This window comes from Erpetoichthys calabaricus, chromosome 8 (assembly GCF_900747795.2).
Source record: "Erpetoichthys calabaricus chromosome 8, fErpCal1.3, whole genome shotgun sequence".
NCBI classification, from domain to species: domain Eukaryota; kingdom Metazoa; phylum Chordata; class Cladistia; order Polypteriformes; family Polypteridae; genus Erpetoichthys; species Erpetoichthys calabaricus.
The window spans coordinates 74,867,425-74,883,184 of NC_041401.2; the positions used below are offsets into that span (position 1 = coordinate 74,867,425).

A 15,760-nucleotide genomic window follows, 5' to 3' on the forward strand; every position below is an offset into this window, starting at 1 on the left:
CGATTTCACAAACGCTTTAGAACATCCCTGTAGAATATCCATTGCATCATCGCCAAAAGCTTGTTGCAACATTTCATGGCTTTCTTTTGCTGTTTTTCCCAGTTTAAAACAAAATTTAACACACACTCTTTCAAATCACTCATTTTCACGGACAACCCTTCACAGACACAACCGAAATTTAAATGAGAACTGCGAGTTGAAAAACAACTGCGCTGACGTTGTAACGCGTGATAACAGCTCTCAAGGACAACTTGAACTGCTATCTAGCAGTGATTGATATAACCAAACCCTTCTGGCTGCAGAATAAATGCATTCCGGGAACTTTTGGATCGCACCTTGTATAATACAAGTTTGTGTGTTTTGAAAGAGTGTGGATGCTAAGACTATAACTGTTAAGTTTAACTTTGGTAGAGCAGATGCAACAAAGGCTCAGGAAGATAGACTGGGATAAGCTTTTAAGTGTTGTGATGGTCGACCGGCTACAGACTCCGGTCGCCACCCCCAGGCCGCCAGGAGGAGCCCTCCGGACAGCATGATCGTGCCCGAGTTCCAGCAGGGCCTCATGGACTTTGTAGTTTATATACACAGCCCTGCTGGATACCTTGGGGGCCACCAGGAGTCGCTGTAGGGGGGCTAGTGGGCTCTTATGTGCCCTATAACCTGGGAGTGCGTCATCATCACGTGACAGGAAGGAACGACGTGCTCCCGGGCTGAAGAAAGGACTGTTTACCCTGACCCGGAGGGAATAAGGACTTGTGGGTTTGGCCAGGAACCACTTCCGGGTCAGGGGATATAAAAGGACTGTGGGAAAGCCCAGACATTGAGCTGAGCTGGGAGGTAGGAGGGCTAAGTGTCTGGGCGAGGAGGAAAGAGTTTGTGATTGTATTATTGAGAGTTTATATGAGTGTGGAGTGGAGGGTGCTTTGTGCACAGTATAATAGAAAAATAAATAGTATTTATACTTTCACCTGGTGTTCAGAGTGGTACCTGAGGGTTCAAGAGGTGGACAAAGCCTCAATCTGTTACACTGGCGTAGTCGGCAGGATACTCTGGTCGTCTGTTGGCAGATGATCTGCAGTAAAAATAAATTTTGTAGTAGCAGAGAACCCTAAGAAGGTCCCTCTTGAAACCGCGGAGGTGAAAACCCCACCCGCAACAAAGAGCGCTGCAAGTGTGAGCCGTGCTGAACTTCAGACCACGATGGGGAAGAAGTCGGGGGAAAAAAGAAGGGCAGTCCTGACTGGGTGAAGAACATGACAGCTGCCGAGTTGGCCTGGACTCGCCTGACTGGGTGTGAGGAGGACCGAGAGCTGATAATGGCTGAAGAAGCCCGAAGGGAGCAACAGCAGGAACGCTGTCAGCCATCGGCCGCGCCGGAATCCCTAAACGGATTGGGGACACCGCTACCACGTCTGGAGGTATGTGCTGGGAAAACACCCGAAGTTTCGGGCATATTTTATTCATGTTTTGCAGAAACATACCTCCAGAGAGCGGACGGTGCGTCGGATGCCTGCCTCATACCTCACCAAGATGGTCGCGATACCCAGAAGGCAATACAGGCTAAGAGTCGGAAAGCGGTCAGCCCATTCGAGGAAAGCGGCCACGTGACCTCGTGAGATGGACGCTGGGAAGAAGGTCAACAGCGGACCGTGAGTGAGGTCGACTTTTCCCCGACCGTTTCAAGCTCCCTGAAGGGGAAGGGGGCGGCGAGCGAAGCAGCGCCAACATTGAATAAAGGAAAAGAGGGGCGGTATGTGACTGAAGGATCTGCCGTTAAAGGAAAAAAGGCAGATCTCAGTCGGCTCGGAGTAGCCAGCCGTCCCTCTACGGACTCCATTTCCCAGAAGCCTTTGCGCAACCCAGCCGAGCACGTGACAGGGATGGACGTGCTCATTGGTTCCCGGCCGGCAGGTGAGAAAAATAAGGAAGTGAACTTACCTCCGGCCGAACTAACTAATTATATGGCTGTACGAGATCTCGAGGAGGTGCTCGAGCCCGTACTCGGTTTCTTTCAGGGTATCGAAGACTTAAAGAAACGTGTAGAGGAGCTGGGAGCTACAGTCAAAGCGCCGCTGATTAAACTGCAGGAATACCTATGGCGACTGGGGCGAGAAGCTCCTCTGATGATCGATGCGGGAATACAGGTGAGTCCTGCCCATATCATATATAATAAGGGGGGACAGTGCGATCCGGCACCGCAATTAAAAAGTAGCGGGTGTCAAAGCACTGTGAACCCGACACTTGAGCGCGTGGCACAATGACTGACTGGGCGGGGGAGGAAGCGATCAAGCCGAGGCATGCATGTGACGTGGCCTTCCGGAGCGAGTCGCCACTCCAGACCCCGACCGGTGTAATAAGGGCGTTATCGTTGGTTACCGGAGGGGCGGGGGAAGTGCCGATCTCCCCGGTACAGCTAAACAGTGCTGTTACCCGGAGTGATGCGGTACTAATGACGCCGCCTCCGAAACAACACAGAACAACAGGCGTACAAACAGCAAAGAGGCTCTCTTTTCTCCATAGAGAGCCTCAAGCTGAGCACAAGCTCCAGAGAAAGCAGGAGATCCCCGAAATAAACCGCGGGTCTCCTGACAAAGTAAAGTTGTCCCCGGAGGACAGGGGAGTGGTGGGATAGAAGATAAACTGTTCCCCCAAGGTTCGCTGGGGGATCTAGACAATGTAGCCGAGGTCCGGATGACGCGTCCTCCTGGAGGAGGACGTCCCTCGCGGGGATCGATGCTCCGCCCCAGTTGTCGTCGCTAAGGGGGGGGAACTGTGATGGACGACCAGCTACAGACTCCGGTCACCACCCCCAGGCCGCCAGGAGGAGCCCTCCGGACAGCATGATCGTGCCCCGAGTTCCAGCAGGGCCTCATGGACTTTGTAGTTTATATACACAGCCCTGCTGGATACCTTGGGGGCCACCGGGAGTCGCTGTAGGGGGGCTAGTGGGCTCTTGCGTGCCCTACAACCCGGGAGTGCGTCATCATCACGTGACAGGAAGCAACGACATGCTCCCGGGCTGAAGAAAGGACTGTTTACCCTGACCCGGAGGGAATAAGGACTTGTGGGTTTGGCCAGGAACCACTTCCAGGTCAGAGGATATAAAAGGACTGTGGGAAAGCCCAGACACTGAGCTGAGCTGGGAGGTAGGAGGGCTAAGTGTCTGGGCGAGGAGGAAAGAGTTTGTAATTGTATTATTGACAGTTTATATGAGTGTGGAGTGGAGGGTGCTTTGTGCACAGTATAATAGAAAAATAAATAGTATTTATACTTTCACCTGGTGTTCAGAGTGGTACCTGAGGGTTCAAGAGGTGGACAAAGCCTCAATCTGTTACAGTGTGGAGACAGTCAAGGAACATTAAATTTCACACACATTCTGAAGTTTTTCTTTACACAAAGAACCATAGACACGTGGAATAAGGTACTAAGTGGTTTAGTAGACAGTAGGATTTTAGGGTCCTTCAAAACTAGACTAGAAGAATTAAGTGGACAGGACTGGTGAGTTTTGTGGGGCTGAATTGCCTGTTCTTGTCTAGATTGTTCTAATATTCTAAGGCACAGAGTTCAAGTGGTTGGCCTCTGTTGATGGAAGGGTTCAGTAGTGACTGCAGAAAGAGTCGGTATTGTACCAGCCAACCTTGGGTGTCAGGCTCTGCTCCTTGGCAGGTGCAGTTGCTGCTGGCTTTATTGGTTCTGAATGAGTTTGAAATTCTGCCTTCTAATTAAAGTTAGAGATGTGAATAAAAAAAAAGTCTTAATGTTTAGCCAACTGAAAGATTAAAACCATATAGAAATGTTTTAAAAAGTTAGCACCTAAGCCTCAACTCCTCCTTCATTGCTAACCCCACACCACATTCACAATGCACTTTACAGTGAAATAAAATACATTTCCAATAGCTTCCTTGTCAAATTGCATGTCGATTCTATAAATCAAATCTGTACAACTGAATCAAATCAAATACTATAACAAAGTGACCCCTCACAGACCCAGGCAAAACAGATTGTGGAAACCTTTTTCGCCAGTCCTCTTCATTTCATGTGTTCCAATGATGTACATAATGAGAACTTATAAATACAATAAGTGTACCTGCACGGCATGGCATGGAAGCCATGGCGAGGTTACTGCCAGGCAATGCAATAAGCAAACAGAGTAGAGAGAAATCATTTTTTTTTACTAAGAATAAGATATTGGAGTGTGCACTGTTGACTAAGATAAGGAAGTGTTAGAACTTTCTGAGATTCAGGAGACAATTTGATGAGTACAATAAGGAATGATTATTATATATAACAATTATCAGTTCCCTGCGGTGGACTGGCACCCTGCCCAGGGATTTGTTCCTGCCTTGCACCCTATGCTGGCTGGGATTGGCTCCAGCAGACCCCCTTGACCCTGTAGTTAGGATATAGCAGGTTGAAAAATGACTGACTGACTGCTGACTGACAATTATCAGTGTCAGTGAGCTCTTGCTGCTTTAACTATTGTAAGCATTGCTGGTGGTGCTTGCAGCCGAACTGCTTTTTCTACTTACATGCACGAAAGTAGGCTGGTGGTGCACAAAGTAGAATGTTGTTAATCCTTTTGTTTTTTGCAAAAGAAAATAATGTGTTTTTAAATCCTTTTTACTAAAGCAGAAGTGCCCATTCTCTTTCATCTTTCACTATTTTTGTTACTATGTGAGCAGTGACTCGGTGGCAGCTTTCCGACTGGAAGGGACCAGAACCCGTCACTAAATTTTTTGTTGTTTTAGTACCATAATTTTTTATTAAGAGTAATATGAATCTTGACTTTCATATCGTAGTGACTTAATGTAACCAAAGTCAAAACTCTGCATTCTTTTCTAGCACCTGAGGTGACTGCTGTTTTACGTGCGTTTCAGTTACACGGAGGAGCGTCTCGCCATTTCAGAGTACATAGAATCCTCAAGTTGAGGTGAATGTCAGGTTTTGCTAAAGAAACCTTTAGCATCCCTTCCCAAATGTGTGGATGACTTTAGTGTCCTTCTCAAATGGCACTGTAGTACAATATTCACAAGAAACAAGTTACCTTATTAAAGGCTTGGCAGGTTTGTACCGTTTGTTAGCATATGTCAATTTGCCTAATGGTTCCCTTTAATTACAGCTCTGCAACCTTTGTATATTTTTTTTTTTTTTGAGGTTGTATGTTTTCATTCCTTTGTTAAATAAGCATTCAAGGGCCATGTATTCTTTCTCCCTTTGGATTAGCATTGAAATGATAAATATTTGTGACCCTTAAATGGGTCACTTACTTCATGGCGTTTACTGTAATGGGTCATGAGCACGAGTGTGTAATCTAAGAACTTGCATACTCTGCGTTGTACAAGGAGATCTTAACAAGTTTAATAATGTTCAGAATGAGCCACACGTCACAAGCCACTTTATAGCTCCATTCTCGTCTACTATGCTGCTGATTCCAGCACAGAGTAAGAGAGAATGCTTAGCGAAAGGGCAGCAATGAGAAAAAAGAGAAAGGTATAATGACAAAAAAGAGAGTGCATGCTGCATGTTTGAAACACCAACTCCCATCATCTAAGTACCAAGTAACTCTTTGAGCATGGATTTAAACATGGACTAATTAGTGGATCCTTCCTATCAGGCTCACAGACATTCCTGTGGCAGAGTGCAGTCCATGTGACCGACCAGTGCACAGCAGAATATGTAGTTATTACATCTGCCAGTGCTTGCTGCTATTTCTAATTCTTTATACAAAATGTTTACTGGAGTTCTTGGATTTTAACATCCTTAATTAAAACCCTTTCCTAATTAGGCTTATTTATCTTTTTTAATTTATTTCAAAGTTTTGTATTTGAGTTATTTTAATAGTAGCTAATTTATTCACTGTGATTTATGATTTTTCTACTTTTCTAGAACTGTAAATTAAAAATTCAGAGATATCCAGGACACTAGATATGAACTCACATGGCAGCACTAATAATATGAATTAAATATAATTGTTAAGCTAGGGCACTGCACCTTCTGATTTAGGGAAGTGAGAAGTCTAATTAAGCAAGCAGTTCAGGTGAAGCCATGTTAGAGTGTGCATGATTGAAGAGTGTGACTGAGAGTTGAGTTTGTCAGTCCTAAATTCAAATTAGTGAGTCTGAAAAAAGAGGGGCACAAGAAAGAATTACAGCTGGAAATTTGCAAGTAACTAACTGGAGCAATTCAGTTTGAAAAAAAATGTGCTGAAACAATTTACCTATGAAAAATACTTATACTCATAAAATAATGAGTAGGTTGGAAGGTACACGTGAAATTGAATGGTGTAGTCATAGAAGGAGCTGTGATTTATATGCTGTTCAGACTGAGAGTGAAGCAGTGTCATCAGATTAGTCAGTAGTGCCATAAACTGCAGTGGCGCATCACAAATAAATACATCAGTCTGAAAGAAAGCCAGCAGCTACAGGACTCTGGGTTTGAAAACCACTTGGTTAACCTAATGCAGTTGTGTGAAGGGTCTTAAATTGGAGGACCCCCGTTCTAATGCCACTTATCTCCAAACTGTTAAATGCCAAACTTAAATGCTCCTTCAGGTGCTCCTGGTGTTTAATGTTATTTTAGGGTATTTTTAGAAAAATTCCCAGCTGTGATCCTTTTACATTAATTTTGTTAAAACTAGTTTTTTTGATCTTTTTAATGTATTTATGATGTCACACTTTTCTGTGAATAATTGGAGAAGCTTTGCTGTTGTCTAGTTGCCATGTGTCAATTAATGACATACAGTAATTATTGTTATTTTATTTAAGGATTGGAGGTCGACGTTGACACTTCTCCGAAGTTTAAACCAAAAGAAAATCTGTGTGTGCTCCCTTAAGAAAATACTTTAATTCTCACAGTATTTTAGGTTTTCAATTGGAACTGAGTTTTATTTTGCCCCTAATGAAGAAAGGTTGTCCATATATGATGATTTTTGATTCTTGGTTGCATGAGTTCAAACCTCCCACACTTTGTTCTCTAATAGCAAATACCATATATTGCCCATTGGAGATATGTAGTCGCTGTGCAAATCCCACCATGTACAAAGAAAATCTAAAGCAACACTAATTCCCTACAGTTGTACACAGACGGCTGAAGGGTAACATAAACCACTCAGTTGCTCACCTCATTCATACTTTGCTCCACGGTGAAAGTAGCTTCTTACTTCTTCTGTAGTGGTCATTGTTTTTGCCCACTTTGCCTCATTGATGTTGTCAAGTTAATACACGTCTACCATTCCTTTTTTACCTGTTCCCCTTGATGGATTTATTTTGATTGTTGCACATTGCATTTTCAGAAACAAAGTTGAAAATTTTCTAATAAGTTTTGATTTAAGGAAGTTATACACCAGAGAGTGCAAATGCATGTAGATTAGCACATGCAAGTAAGAATTTAATATAAAATGATCCACCTTAATAATCGGATAAGTGTCTATTTGTGTCCATGTGGTTGCTATGTCTTTGTTATTCCAACAGGTGGTGCACCACACATTTGTTGTAATAAAATGTAATGCATTTCTCATTCCAAACGATGGCACATCATAAACATTTGTAAAGATGCAATTTATTACTGCAAATGTCTGTGATATATCATCTGTTACAATCACAAATGCAGTGTAATTTATTACTTACATGCATTACAAAATACAATCCAATAGATGGTGCACTGCAAACTTTAACTCTCAGGTCTTTGATGATTACTTAGATTTCAATCGGCTCTTAGAAGGGTAGCACAGCTAGTTTAATACGTTAAATGCCAAAAAGGTGGGTGTATTGTCGTCATCCACAAGAGGGCTGCAATGTCTGATGAATGAAGGCAACAAGATGCACCATTGTGCCTATTTTAACTAATGAGCATTTCTCTAACCTATAAAGTGTCGCCATTCCAACACGCTTCCACGACTCATCCAGTTCATCTGCTGCATAGGCCTGTTGAATGTGCAGGTGTTTGAATACCAGCACCGTGGAAGCTCACACAGGCATGATCAGAAACATGTGGAGGTTATATGGACTGTTTGTTTTTTGATGTGTGTGAAGTGAATCCTTCAAATAAAAAGAAGCATTTAAAATCCAATTATGCCAAATTCTTTGATTTTATTTGGAGTAGGATCAGAAGTCAGATAACTGAATGAAATGCTTTCCATTATTTTAAGAGCTTATTGATAGGCATAAATAACTGAAAAGTTTGAAGTCTGTAGGTTGAAAACCTAAATAGGGTTAACAAGTAGATAAAGGAAGGGGAAAGTCAATTAGTTCCATGATCCCTAAGAAGAAGACAGAGTTATTTTCTAATTCTTAGTTTCGTGTTCCTTGTACAAGTCTCTTATTTTGAAGGCACACAGAAGGAGAGGACCTGAAGAAACACTTTCCTTTTCACTGCTTCAAGACTCAGATCTGCTAGTCTCGTACATGCAACGTTTGCACTGAATGTCATTAGATAATTTTTTTTTCTCATTGTGTGTTATTCTTTTTCACACATGCTGTAATTTTTGTAGGATATGCCACTCATGATTTGAAATAAGTAGACACAAACCAGCATGTACCAATCTTTTGCACCCTGGCTCCCTGGGCACATTATGTCTCCACTTGTGATATTGTTCCAAAACAAAAATGCCATTTAAATGATTAGCTATGGACAAACCCAAACCTATACATTAAAGTAACTTCATGTCTGTAGAGTCTGCCTGAGTAGTTTAATTTGATTTACATCTTGATATGCATTTTATGAAATCATGTCATTTCATTCGAAAAGATTCATGTTGTTTCACCTCTATGGTCAAATGCTAGTGAAAATATTTTGAGTCCATTGCAATAAAAGTGTGAAGGACGTGTTGAAGTTCCTATGTGAGTGCTGAAATACCAGGAAGTGATAAATAAAAAGGCAGGGGTCAAAACCATGAGATCAAACTAAAACAGGCACCTAGGAAACAAAGAGCAAGAAATTACTCAAGAGTCAAAGTCAAAACTTAAGTAACAATCCAACACCTAGGGCCTATTTGAGGGAAAAATCCTCTTAACTACCGCTAACAGAAATGGTAACGTTGGTTTGTCCATCAATGATGGGATGAAGGAAAATACATTTGATGCCCTTTTTATACATCACGTCTGGTGACATAATAATTTTTGGGAGTTGGTTGATGATATGGACCCTTACTTGGCTTTCTGCCTATTTCTGCCTATTGGACCTAGATATCTCTTTATGTTCAAGCCACACTTGAAATTCACCTTTTTCACACCTTTTTATTTCTGCAATTTTTGTTTTTCATTCTTTTAAAACTTCATCTTACTCTAAGTATCTGATGTAATGATGCTCCATATCTGTTCTTGCTGTCAATCATCTACTACTTCCAGTTAGTGTTCATTGCTGTAAATTTTTACCTGATGATGGTGCATTTGTACTCGTGCCACAGTCTCAATTCCATATTTTTCAAGTCCTTTGTTCGAATTATTTAACATTTTGTCTTGATAGGTTGTGTTGCTTTTCATTGCATTTTTGATTTCCTTGTAGGTTGCATTGTAATATTGTTTACTATAAACTATGTTGCACGGAAGAAGGATTGTACTGCAATAAAATTGTGTCAGACCCTCAGTACCTGAAAGTAATAGTTCGATGTGCTCGTGTGTGCTTTAACAAGAACAACATTTATTTATAGAACACATCTTTGTACAAAAGGTCTAGCTCAAAGGTCTTACAACTATAAATGAAAAAATAACAAAAATAATAACAGTTAAATAAAAATGTACACAATAAAGGTAAACAAATAAGTAAAAGAAACAACAGAGTCCTTAGAAATGAACCACATTACTATTATTTAAACTCATTAAGTCTCTTAATTGTTATAACGGTAAGTCCAAAGCTATGGTCGGATGAGAAGAAAAGAAAATAACTCCAGCTCATGAAAAGCAGGAGGATAAAATCTGCATAGGTTTCACATCCAAAAGACCTCTATGCCGACACTGGGAATTCTATAAAACATAAATGTGATAAAGTAGTTCATAACTGTTTTCCTTTATGTTGTGCTTTTAAATTTGAAAAAATTGCTTGTGTTCAGCTTAATGTTTTCTGTAAAGAAACTGACATTTAAACATACAGTCATATGAAAAAGTTTGGGAAACCTCTGCTCAATACTGATTACTTGCAACACCAAATTTGTAGGATTAGCTCGTTAAGCCTTGAACTTCATAGACAGGTGTGTCCAATCATGAGAAAAGGTATTTAAGGTGGTCAATTACAAGTTGTGCTTCCCTTCGACTCTCCTCTGAAGAGTGACAGCATGGGATCCTCAAAGCAACTCTCAAAAAGATCTGAAAACAAAGATTGTTCAGTAACATGGTTTAGAGGAAGGCTACAAAAAGCTATCTCAGAGGTTTAAACTGTCAGTTTCAACTGTAAGGAATGTAATCAGGAAATGGAAGGCCTCAGGCACAGTTGCTGTTAAACCCAGCAGGTCTGGCAGGCCAAGAAAAATACAGGAGCGGCATATGCGCAGGATTGTGAGAATGGTTACAGACAACCCACAGATCACCTCCAAAGACCTGCAAGAACATCTTGCTGCAGATGGTGTATCTGTACATGGTTCTACAATTCAGCACAATTTGCACAAAGAACATCTGTATGGCAGGGTGATAAGAAAGAAGCCCTTTCTGCACTCACACCACAAACAGATTCGCTTGTTGTATGCAAATGCTCATTTTGACAAGCCAGATTCATTTTGGAACAAAATGCTTTGGACTGATGAGACAAAAATTGAGTTATTTGGTCATAACAAAAAGTACTTTGCATGGCGGAAGAAGAACACCGCATTCCAAGAAAAACACCTGCTACCTACTGTCAAATTTGGTGGAGGTTCCATCATGCTGAGGGGCTGTGTGGCTAGTTCAGGGACTGGGGCCCTTGTTAAAATCGAGGGTCGCATGAATTCAACCCAATATCAATAAATTCTTCAGGATAATGTTCAAGTATCAGTCACAAAGTTGAAGTTATGCAGGGGTTGGATATTCCAACAAGACAATGACCCAAAACACAGTTCAAAATCTACAAAGGCATTCATGCAGAGGGAGAAGTACAATGTTCTGGAATGGCCGTCACAGTCCCCTGACTTGAATGTCATCGAAAATCTATGGGATGATTTGAAGCAGGCTGTCCATGCTCGGCAGCCATCAAATTTAACTGAACTGGAGAGATTTTGTATGGAAGAATGGTCAAAAAGACCTCCATCCAGAATCCTGACACTCATCATAGGCTACAGGAGGTGTCTAGAGGCTGTTATATTTGCAAAAGGAGGCTCAACTAAGTATTGCTGTAATATCTCTGTTGGGGGGCCCAAATTTAGGCACCTGTCTAATTTTGTTATGATGCATATTGCATATTTTCTGTTAATCCAATAAACTTAATGTCACTGCTGAAATACTACTGTTTCCATAAGACATGTCATATATTAAAAGGAAATTGCTACTTTGAAAGCTCAGCCAATGATAAACAAAAATCCAAAGAATTAAGAGGGGTTCCCAAACTTTTTGATATGACTGTAGTTAATGGCCACACGACAGTGCTAGCCAATGAGGGGATTAAGGCCTAAAATTTGCATGCACCCAGATTGTGTCCTCATCCTTGGCTCTGCACAGTGTCCAGTTTTCAGTCCCTTTCCTTTCTTTTTTACAGCTCAAAGGTGGCTTAAACAACTGCCAGGACAGTGACAGTGAAAGCACCAGTGGAGATTCAAAAAACTCACTGCGGAGCAGCTCCCGTGAGCGGCCAAGTGACGTGAGTAACCTTTAACCTTTCATCTTGGCTTCAAAATATCATTTGCTTTATTTGAATCCTGAGCTAGCATGAAAAAGGCCTATGAGAGATAACCATTTGCTAATCAATCTTTATGTGTGTCTCACCTTAAACGAAGCTAATTTAATTGGTGGCATTTCATTTGTCCATCCTGTCACTTTGAGAACAGACTGGTGTGCAGTATGACACCTCTCCTTGTCGCCTTTCTTCCTTAAATATTGATCTTTGCAGCTGGGTGAGTGGTAGCAGCCTTCTTGAAAAGCATACAATATCTGTATAAGATGCAGTATCTTGTGAGTGGTATATTGGTGGATCTCTCAGTATATGTACAGTTCATCAATAAGAGCATTAAGACACTGAGCTTTCATTGGATAATTAATTAATGATTCTGTCTTAAACCTTCCTGGAAAAAACATGTTGAGCTACCTAACAGAGTTTCCTACATGTGTTAGAGTTCAAGTGCCACATTATGCATTGGCATGAGGATTGCAATACAATATGCAGTTTCACCAGCCCAACTGCCACACTAGAACTTGCTTGTTGATCATCCTAAATCACTTTCTTCTAAAAAAAAAATGTACACTGTTGGGAATGATTCTTGGTTAACTAAGCATGTAAGTTGCTCAATCTGTCAGTTGATCTTTGTTTCGTATAGCACTTTTCCCAGCAAGCACTGCGTCAAAGTGCTTTACAATCTGCAAGATAACAAGAAAGCAAGGGGCATTGCGAGGAATCTACAAATGAATTAGCAGTAAGTTAGACTCTGATATAGTAATAATTTGCACGGTGAAGGGGCACAAGTTCAGGAATGTTGGCCATTAAGGCCTGTGAGTTTGAGGTCTATGTATAATAATCAGTGAAATCACCATCTGTCCATTTGTTTGCCCATCTCAAAGAGTAGAAGGGTCTCAACAGGACAACAATGTACATATAGTACAACGACTACAGTACCATAGCAATTCACATTGACTGCTAAAAACTGACTATGGTCTTTGGGGGCAAATTAATGTCCAAAGTTGACCTTTTTTATTTCTTGACCTTTTGTATTCAATCCCTGCTGCATTGTTATTCAGCTTTGTGGCATCTTGCTTTATGGAACATTCCTATTTGTTATGCTTCAGGGGTTGATGCATTCAAATCAGGCCTTAGACTGAGCTCTTCTCTACTGGCCTTCTGTATTCATCCATCCATCCATCCATTTCCCAACCCGCTGAATCCGAACACAGGGTCACGGGGGTCTGCTGGAGCCAATCCCAGCCAACACAGGGCACAAGGCAGGAAACAATCCTGGGCAGGGTGCCAACCCACCGCAGGACACACACACACAAACACACACCAAGCACACACTAGGGCCAATTTAGAAACGCCAATCCACCTAACCTGTATGTCTTTGGACTGTGGGAGGAAACCGGAGCGCCCGGAGGAAACCCACGCAGACACGGGGAGAACATGCAAACTCCACGCAGGGAGGACCCGGGAAGCGAACCCGGGTCCCCAGGTCTCCCAACTGCGAGGCAGCAGCGCTACCCACTGCGCCACCGTGCCGCCCCTTCTGTATTCATTCTACATGTTATTTTAATAAGTCAAAGTCCTTCCTTTTGCTTACTTCCTCCCAAACACGATGGTCTTTATTGTCATTAAACACATGGGATGCTTTGTTTTATCTTGTACATTGAGATTAGAACATTTGTAAAGTGCTCTCTGACTCTGTTCACTATAGCAAGTTTTATATTGTTTAAAATAAAGATTGATTAAATTAGTTAATAATTAAATAACTCAAGTTATTTAGTTCTTCATGATTATTATAAAATTTATTATTATTATTATTATTAGAAATGAGGATATTCAGAGGTTTCAGCTTATTTAGAATCATCATGGGAAACAAGTATTGTAAGTCTATGCCCTTACTTCGGGAGCGATTTTACTTCCACGAAGGAAAGATTCTAGGCAGCTGTGTGAATCCTCATCAGAACCTCTTTTGCTATTACTCATTGACGTGAAATTCTCCCAGACAAATATCATACGTTTTTCTCTTGTAATGTTGGGCTTTGCCAATATTGTGAGTATACAGAGAAAGGGTAGAAGAGGACAGGGCCATGTGGAAGTACTGTCAGGTGCCAGGAGAGGGACGTATGCCCTGCTAGGGACCCAATAGAAGGACACCACTGAATTGGTATACTCAACACCATGGATGTCAAACTCTAGTCTTGGAGGGCCACAGTGGCTGCAGGTTTTCATTCTGACCATCTTCTTCATTAGTGACCAGTTTTTGCTGCTGATTAACTTGTTTTACCTTAGTTTTAATTGACGTGACTCAGGCCCCTTAGTTGTTTCTTTTTCCTTAATTACCAGCCAAACAATAATGAGACACAAAACAAACCGCCACATGACCAGCTCACCTGTGCCCATCACACAATATCTGAAAATAAAGAAAGGTGAAGGTCTCAGTAAGGTTGATCTCTCAGCTCACCAAAATATTTTAGCAGTGTTCTCAGAAAAAAACAGAAAATCAACAGTTTTGGAAATGTCTGCTGTGGCATAATGAGAGCAGGAACAGGTCATGGAATTAAATAATGGGCCTAATTAACAGCAAGAATTGGCTTCTCATTAAGAAATTGGTTGGAGTGAAATTGATTGGAGTTTGAAGACCCAATTTAGCTGTTCATCTGTTGACTCGTTTCATGTCTCATTTCTGTTTGACTGCCATTTAATGAAGTACAAATCAATTCAGAGGACTGAATCCTTAAAAACAGGGCTATTAGAATGAAGGGAAAGGGAGTTAATTAGCAGTGAAAACTGGTCACTGATTAGGAAAAGGGTTTGAATGAAAACCTGCAGCCACTGCTGCCCTCCAGGCACCCCTGCCCTTCACTGTATGTGTAGAAGAATATTATCTGTCTATTTCTTCCAAGGCAGCTACAGGGATATGAGAGGACATACACACATAAGCAGGGAGAATATGAGAACGCCACATAGACAGTGATCGGGTTAGCATTTGACACAAGCAGTCTGAATTTAAGAGAAGGCAGTGCTAACCACAATGCCGCCACACCTTTCACTAATGGTTTATCTGCCACCAAATGCCTATTCTAACATCTGTTTTCTGAAATTAATTCCCACTTTTATGTTAGTGAGACCTAGCCTTTCTTATTGAATTGAGTGCAAAACAAGAAAGAGCTAAGGATGGATTGCCTGTGCATCACATAGCACAATCAGGGAGACCCTCACTTGTGTCCAGGCTTCAGTAAGCCTTGTGCTCACATCTTTGGAGTATGGGAGAAAATTTTAATATATTTACTTTTATTTATTTGTCCAATGTTTTTGTCTAAAACAACTTACTTTGTTTTTCTAATTGAAGCTCAGGTAGGTGAAGTGACTCAAACCCACAAGCTCAATACTCACTCCAATAGGGTAACGTTTAAATTTTACACAAACAGTTTCAGGGGCAGGAATCAAACCCATGTCCATGGGTCTAAGAGGTAGGAGTACTAACTGTCATTTTACTTTTTGTCAACAAAACAATCATTCATTTATAAACTGCGTATCTGTCATTTCCCTGCAGGCACCTACACAAGCCCAGTATGTGTATTTCTGTATTTATTAAATTGGAGCACAGTTTGGTCACATAGTGGATTAGATATGGGGGCCTAAACCAGTCTGCAGTTTTAAAACCCTAGCTACTAGGTCACATGCCTGAATAGCATCAAGACCCCAAATAGAGACATTATGCTTTGAACTTCAGATTGAAAATTTAACACTGTCAAGTCAGCTACCCGTGCTGATTAGTTATTTATAACTCTTAATGACCAAATGGACAATATCACCCAAGACCTTTGCCTTACTGATGATCCTCCCAAATTATACTGTATGTATTGTTTGAACTCATTTAATATAGTCATGTGGGTGTGGAGCCTGACTCATCAGCATCAGGCACAAGGTGGGAACCACCCATAGAATGGGAGTTACATCACTCATTGATGATAGT

General features: G+C 41.4%; 1 protein-coding gene across 6 annotated transcripts in view; it reads left to right on the forward strand.

Annotated features, from left to right (window-relative positions):
- The window catches only part of auts2a (activator of transcription and developmental regulator AUTS2 a), a 1,241,941-nt gene that overhangs the window by 440,115 nt on the left and 786,066 nt on the right, over positions 1–15,760 (forward strand). For all 6 annotated transcript variants that reach the window (XM_051930719.1, XM_051930723.1, XM_051930722.1 and 3 more), the window contains one exon: positions 11,656–11,757. In XM_051930719.1, coding sequence (XP_051786679.1) covers positions 11,656–11,757 — 102 coding nt within the window. The remainder of the gene's footprint in view (positions 1–11,655; positions 11,758–15,760) is intronic.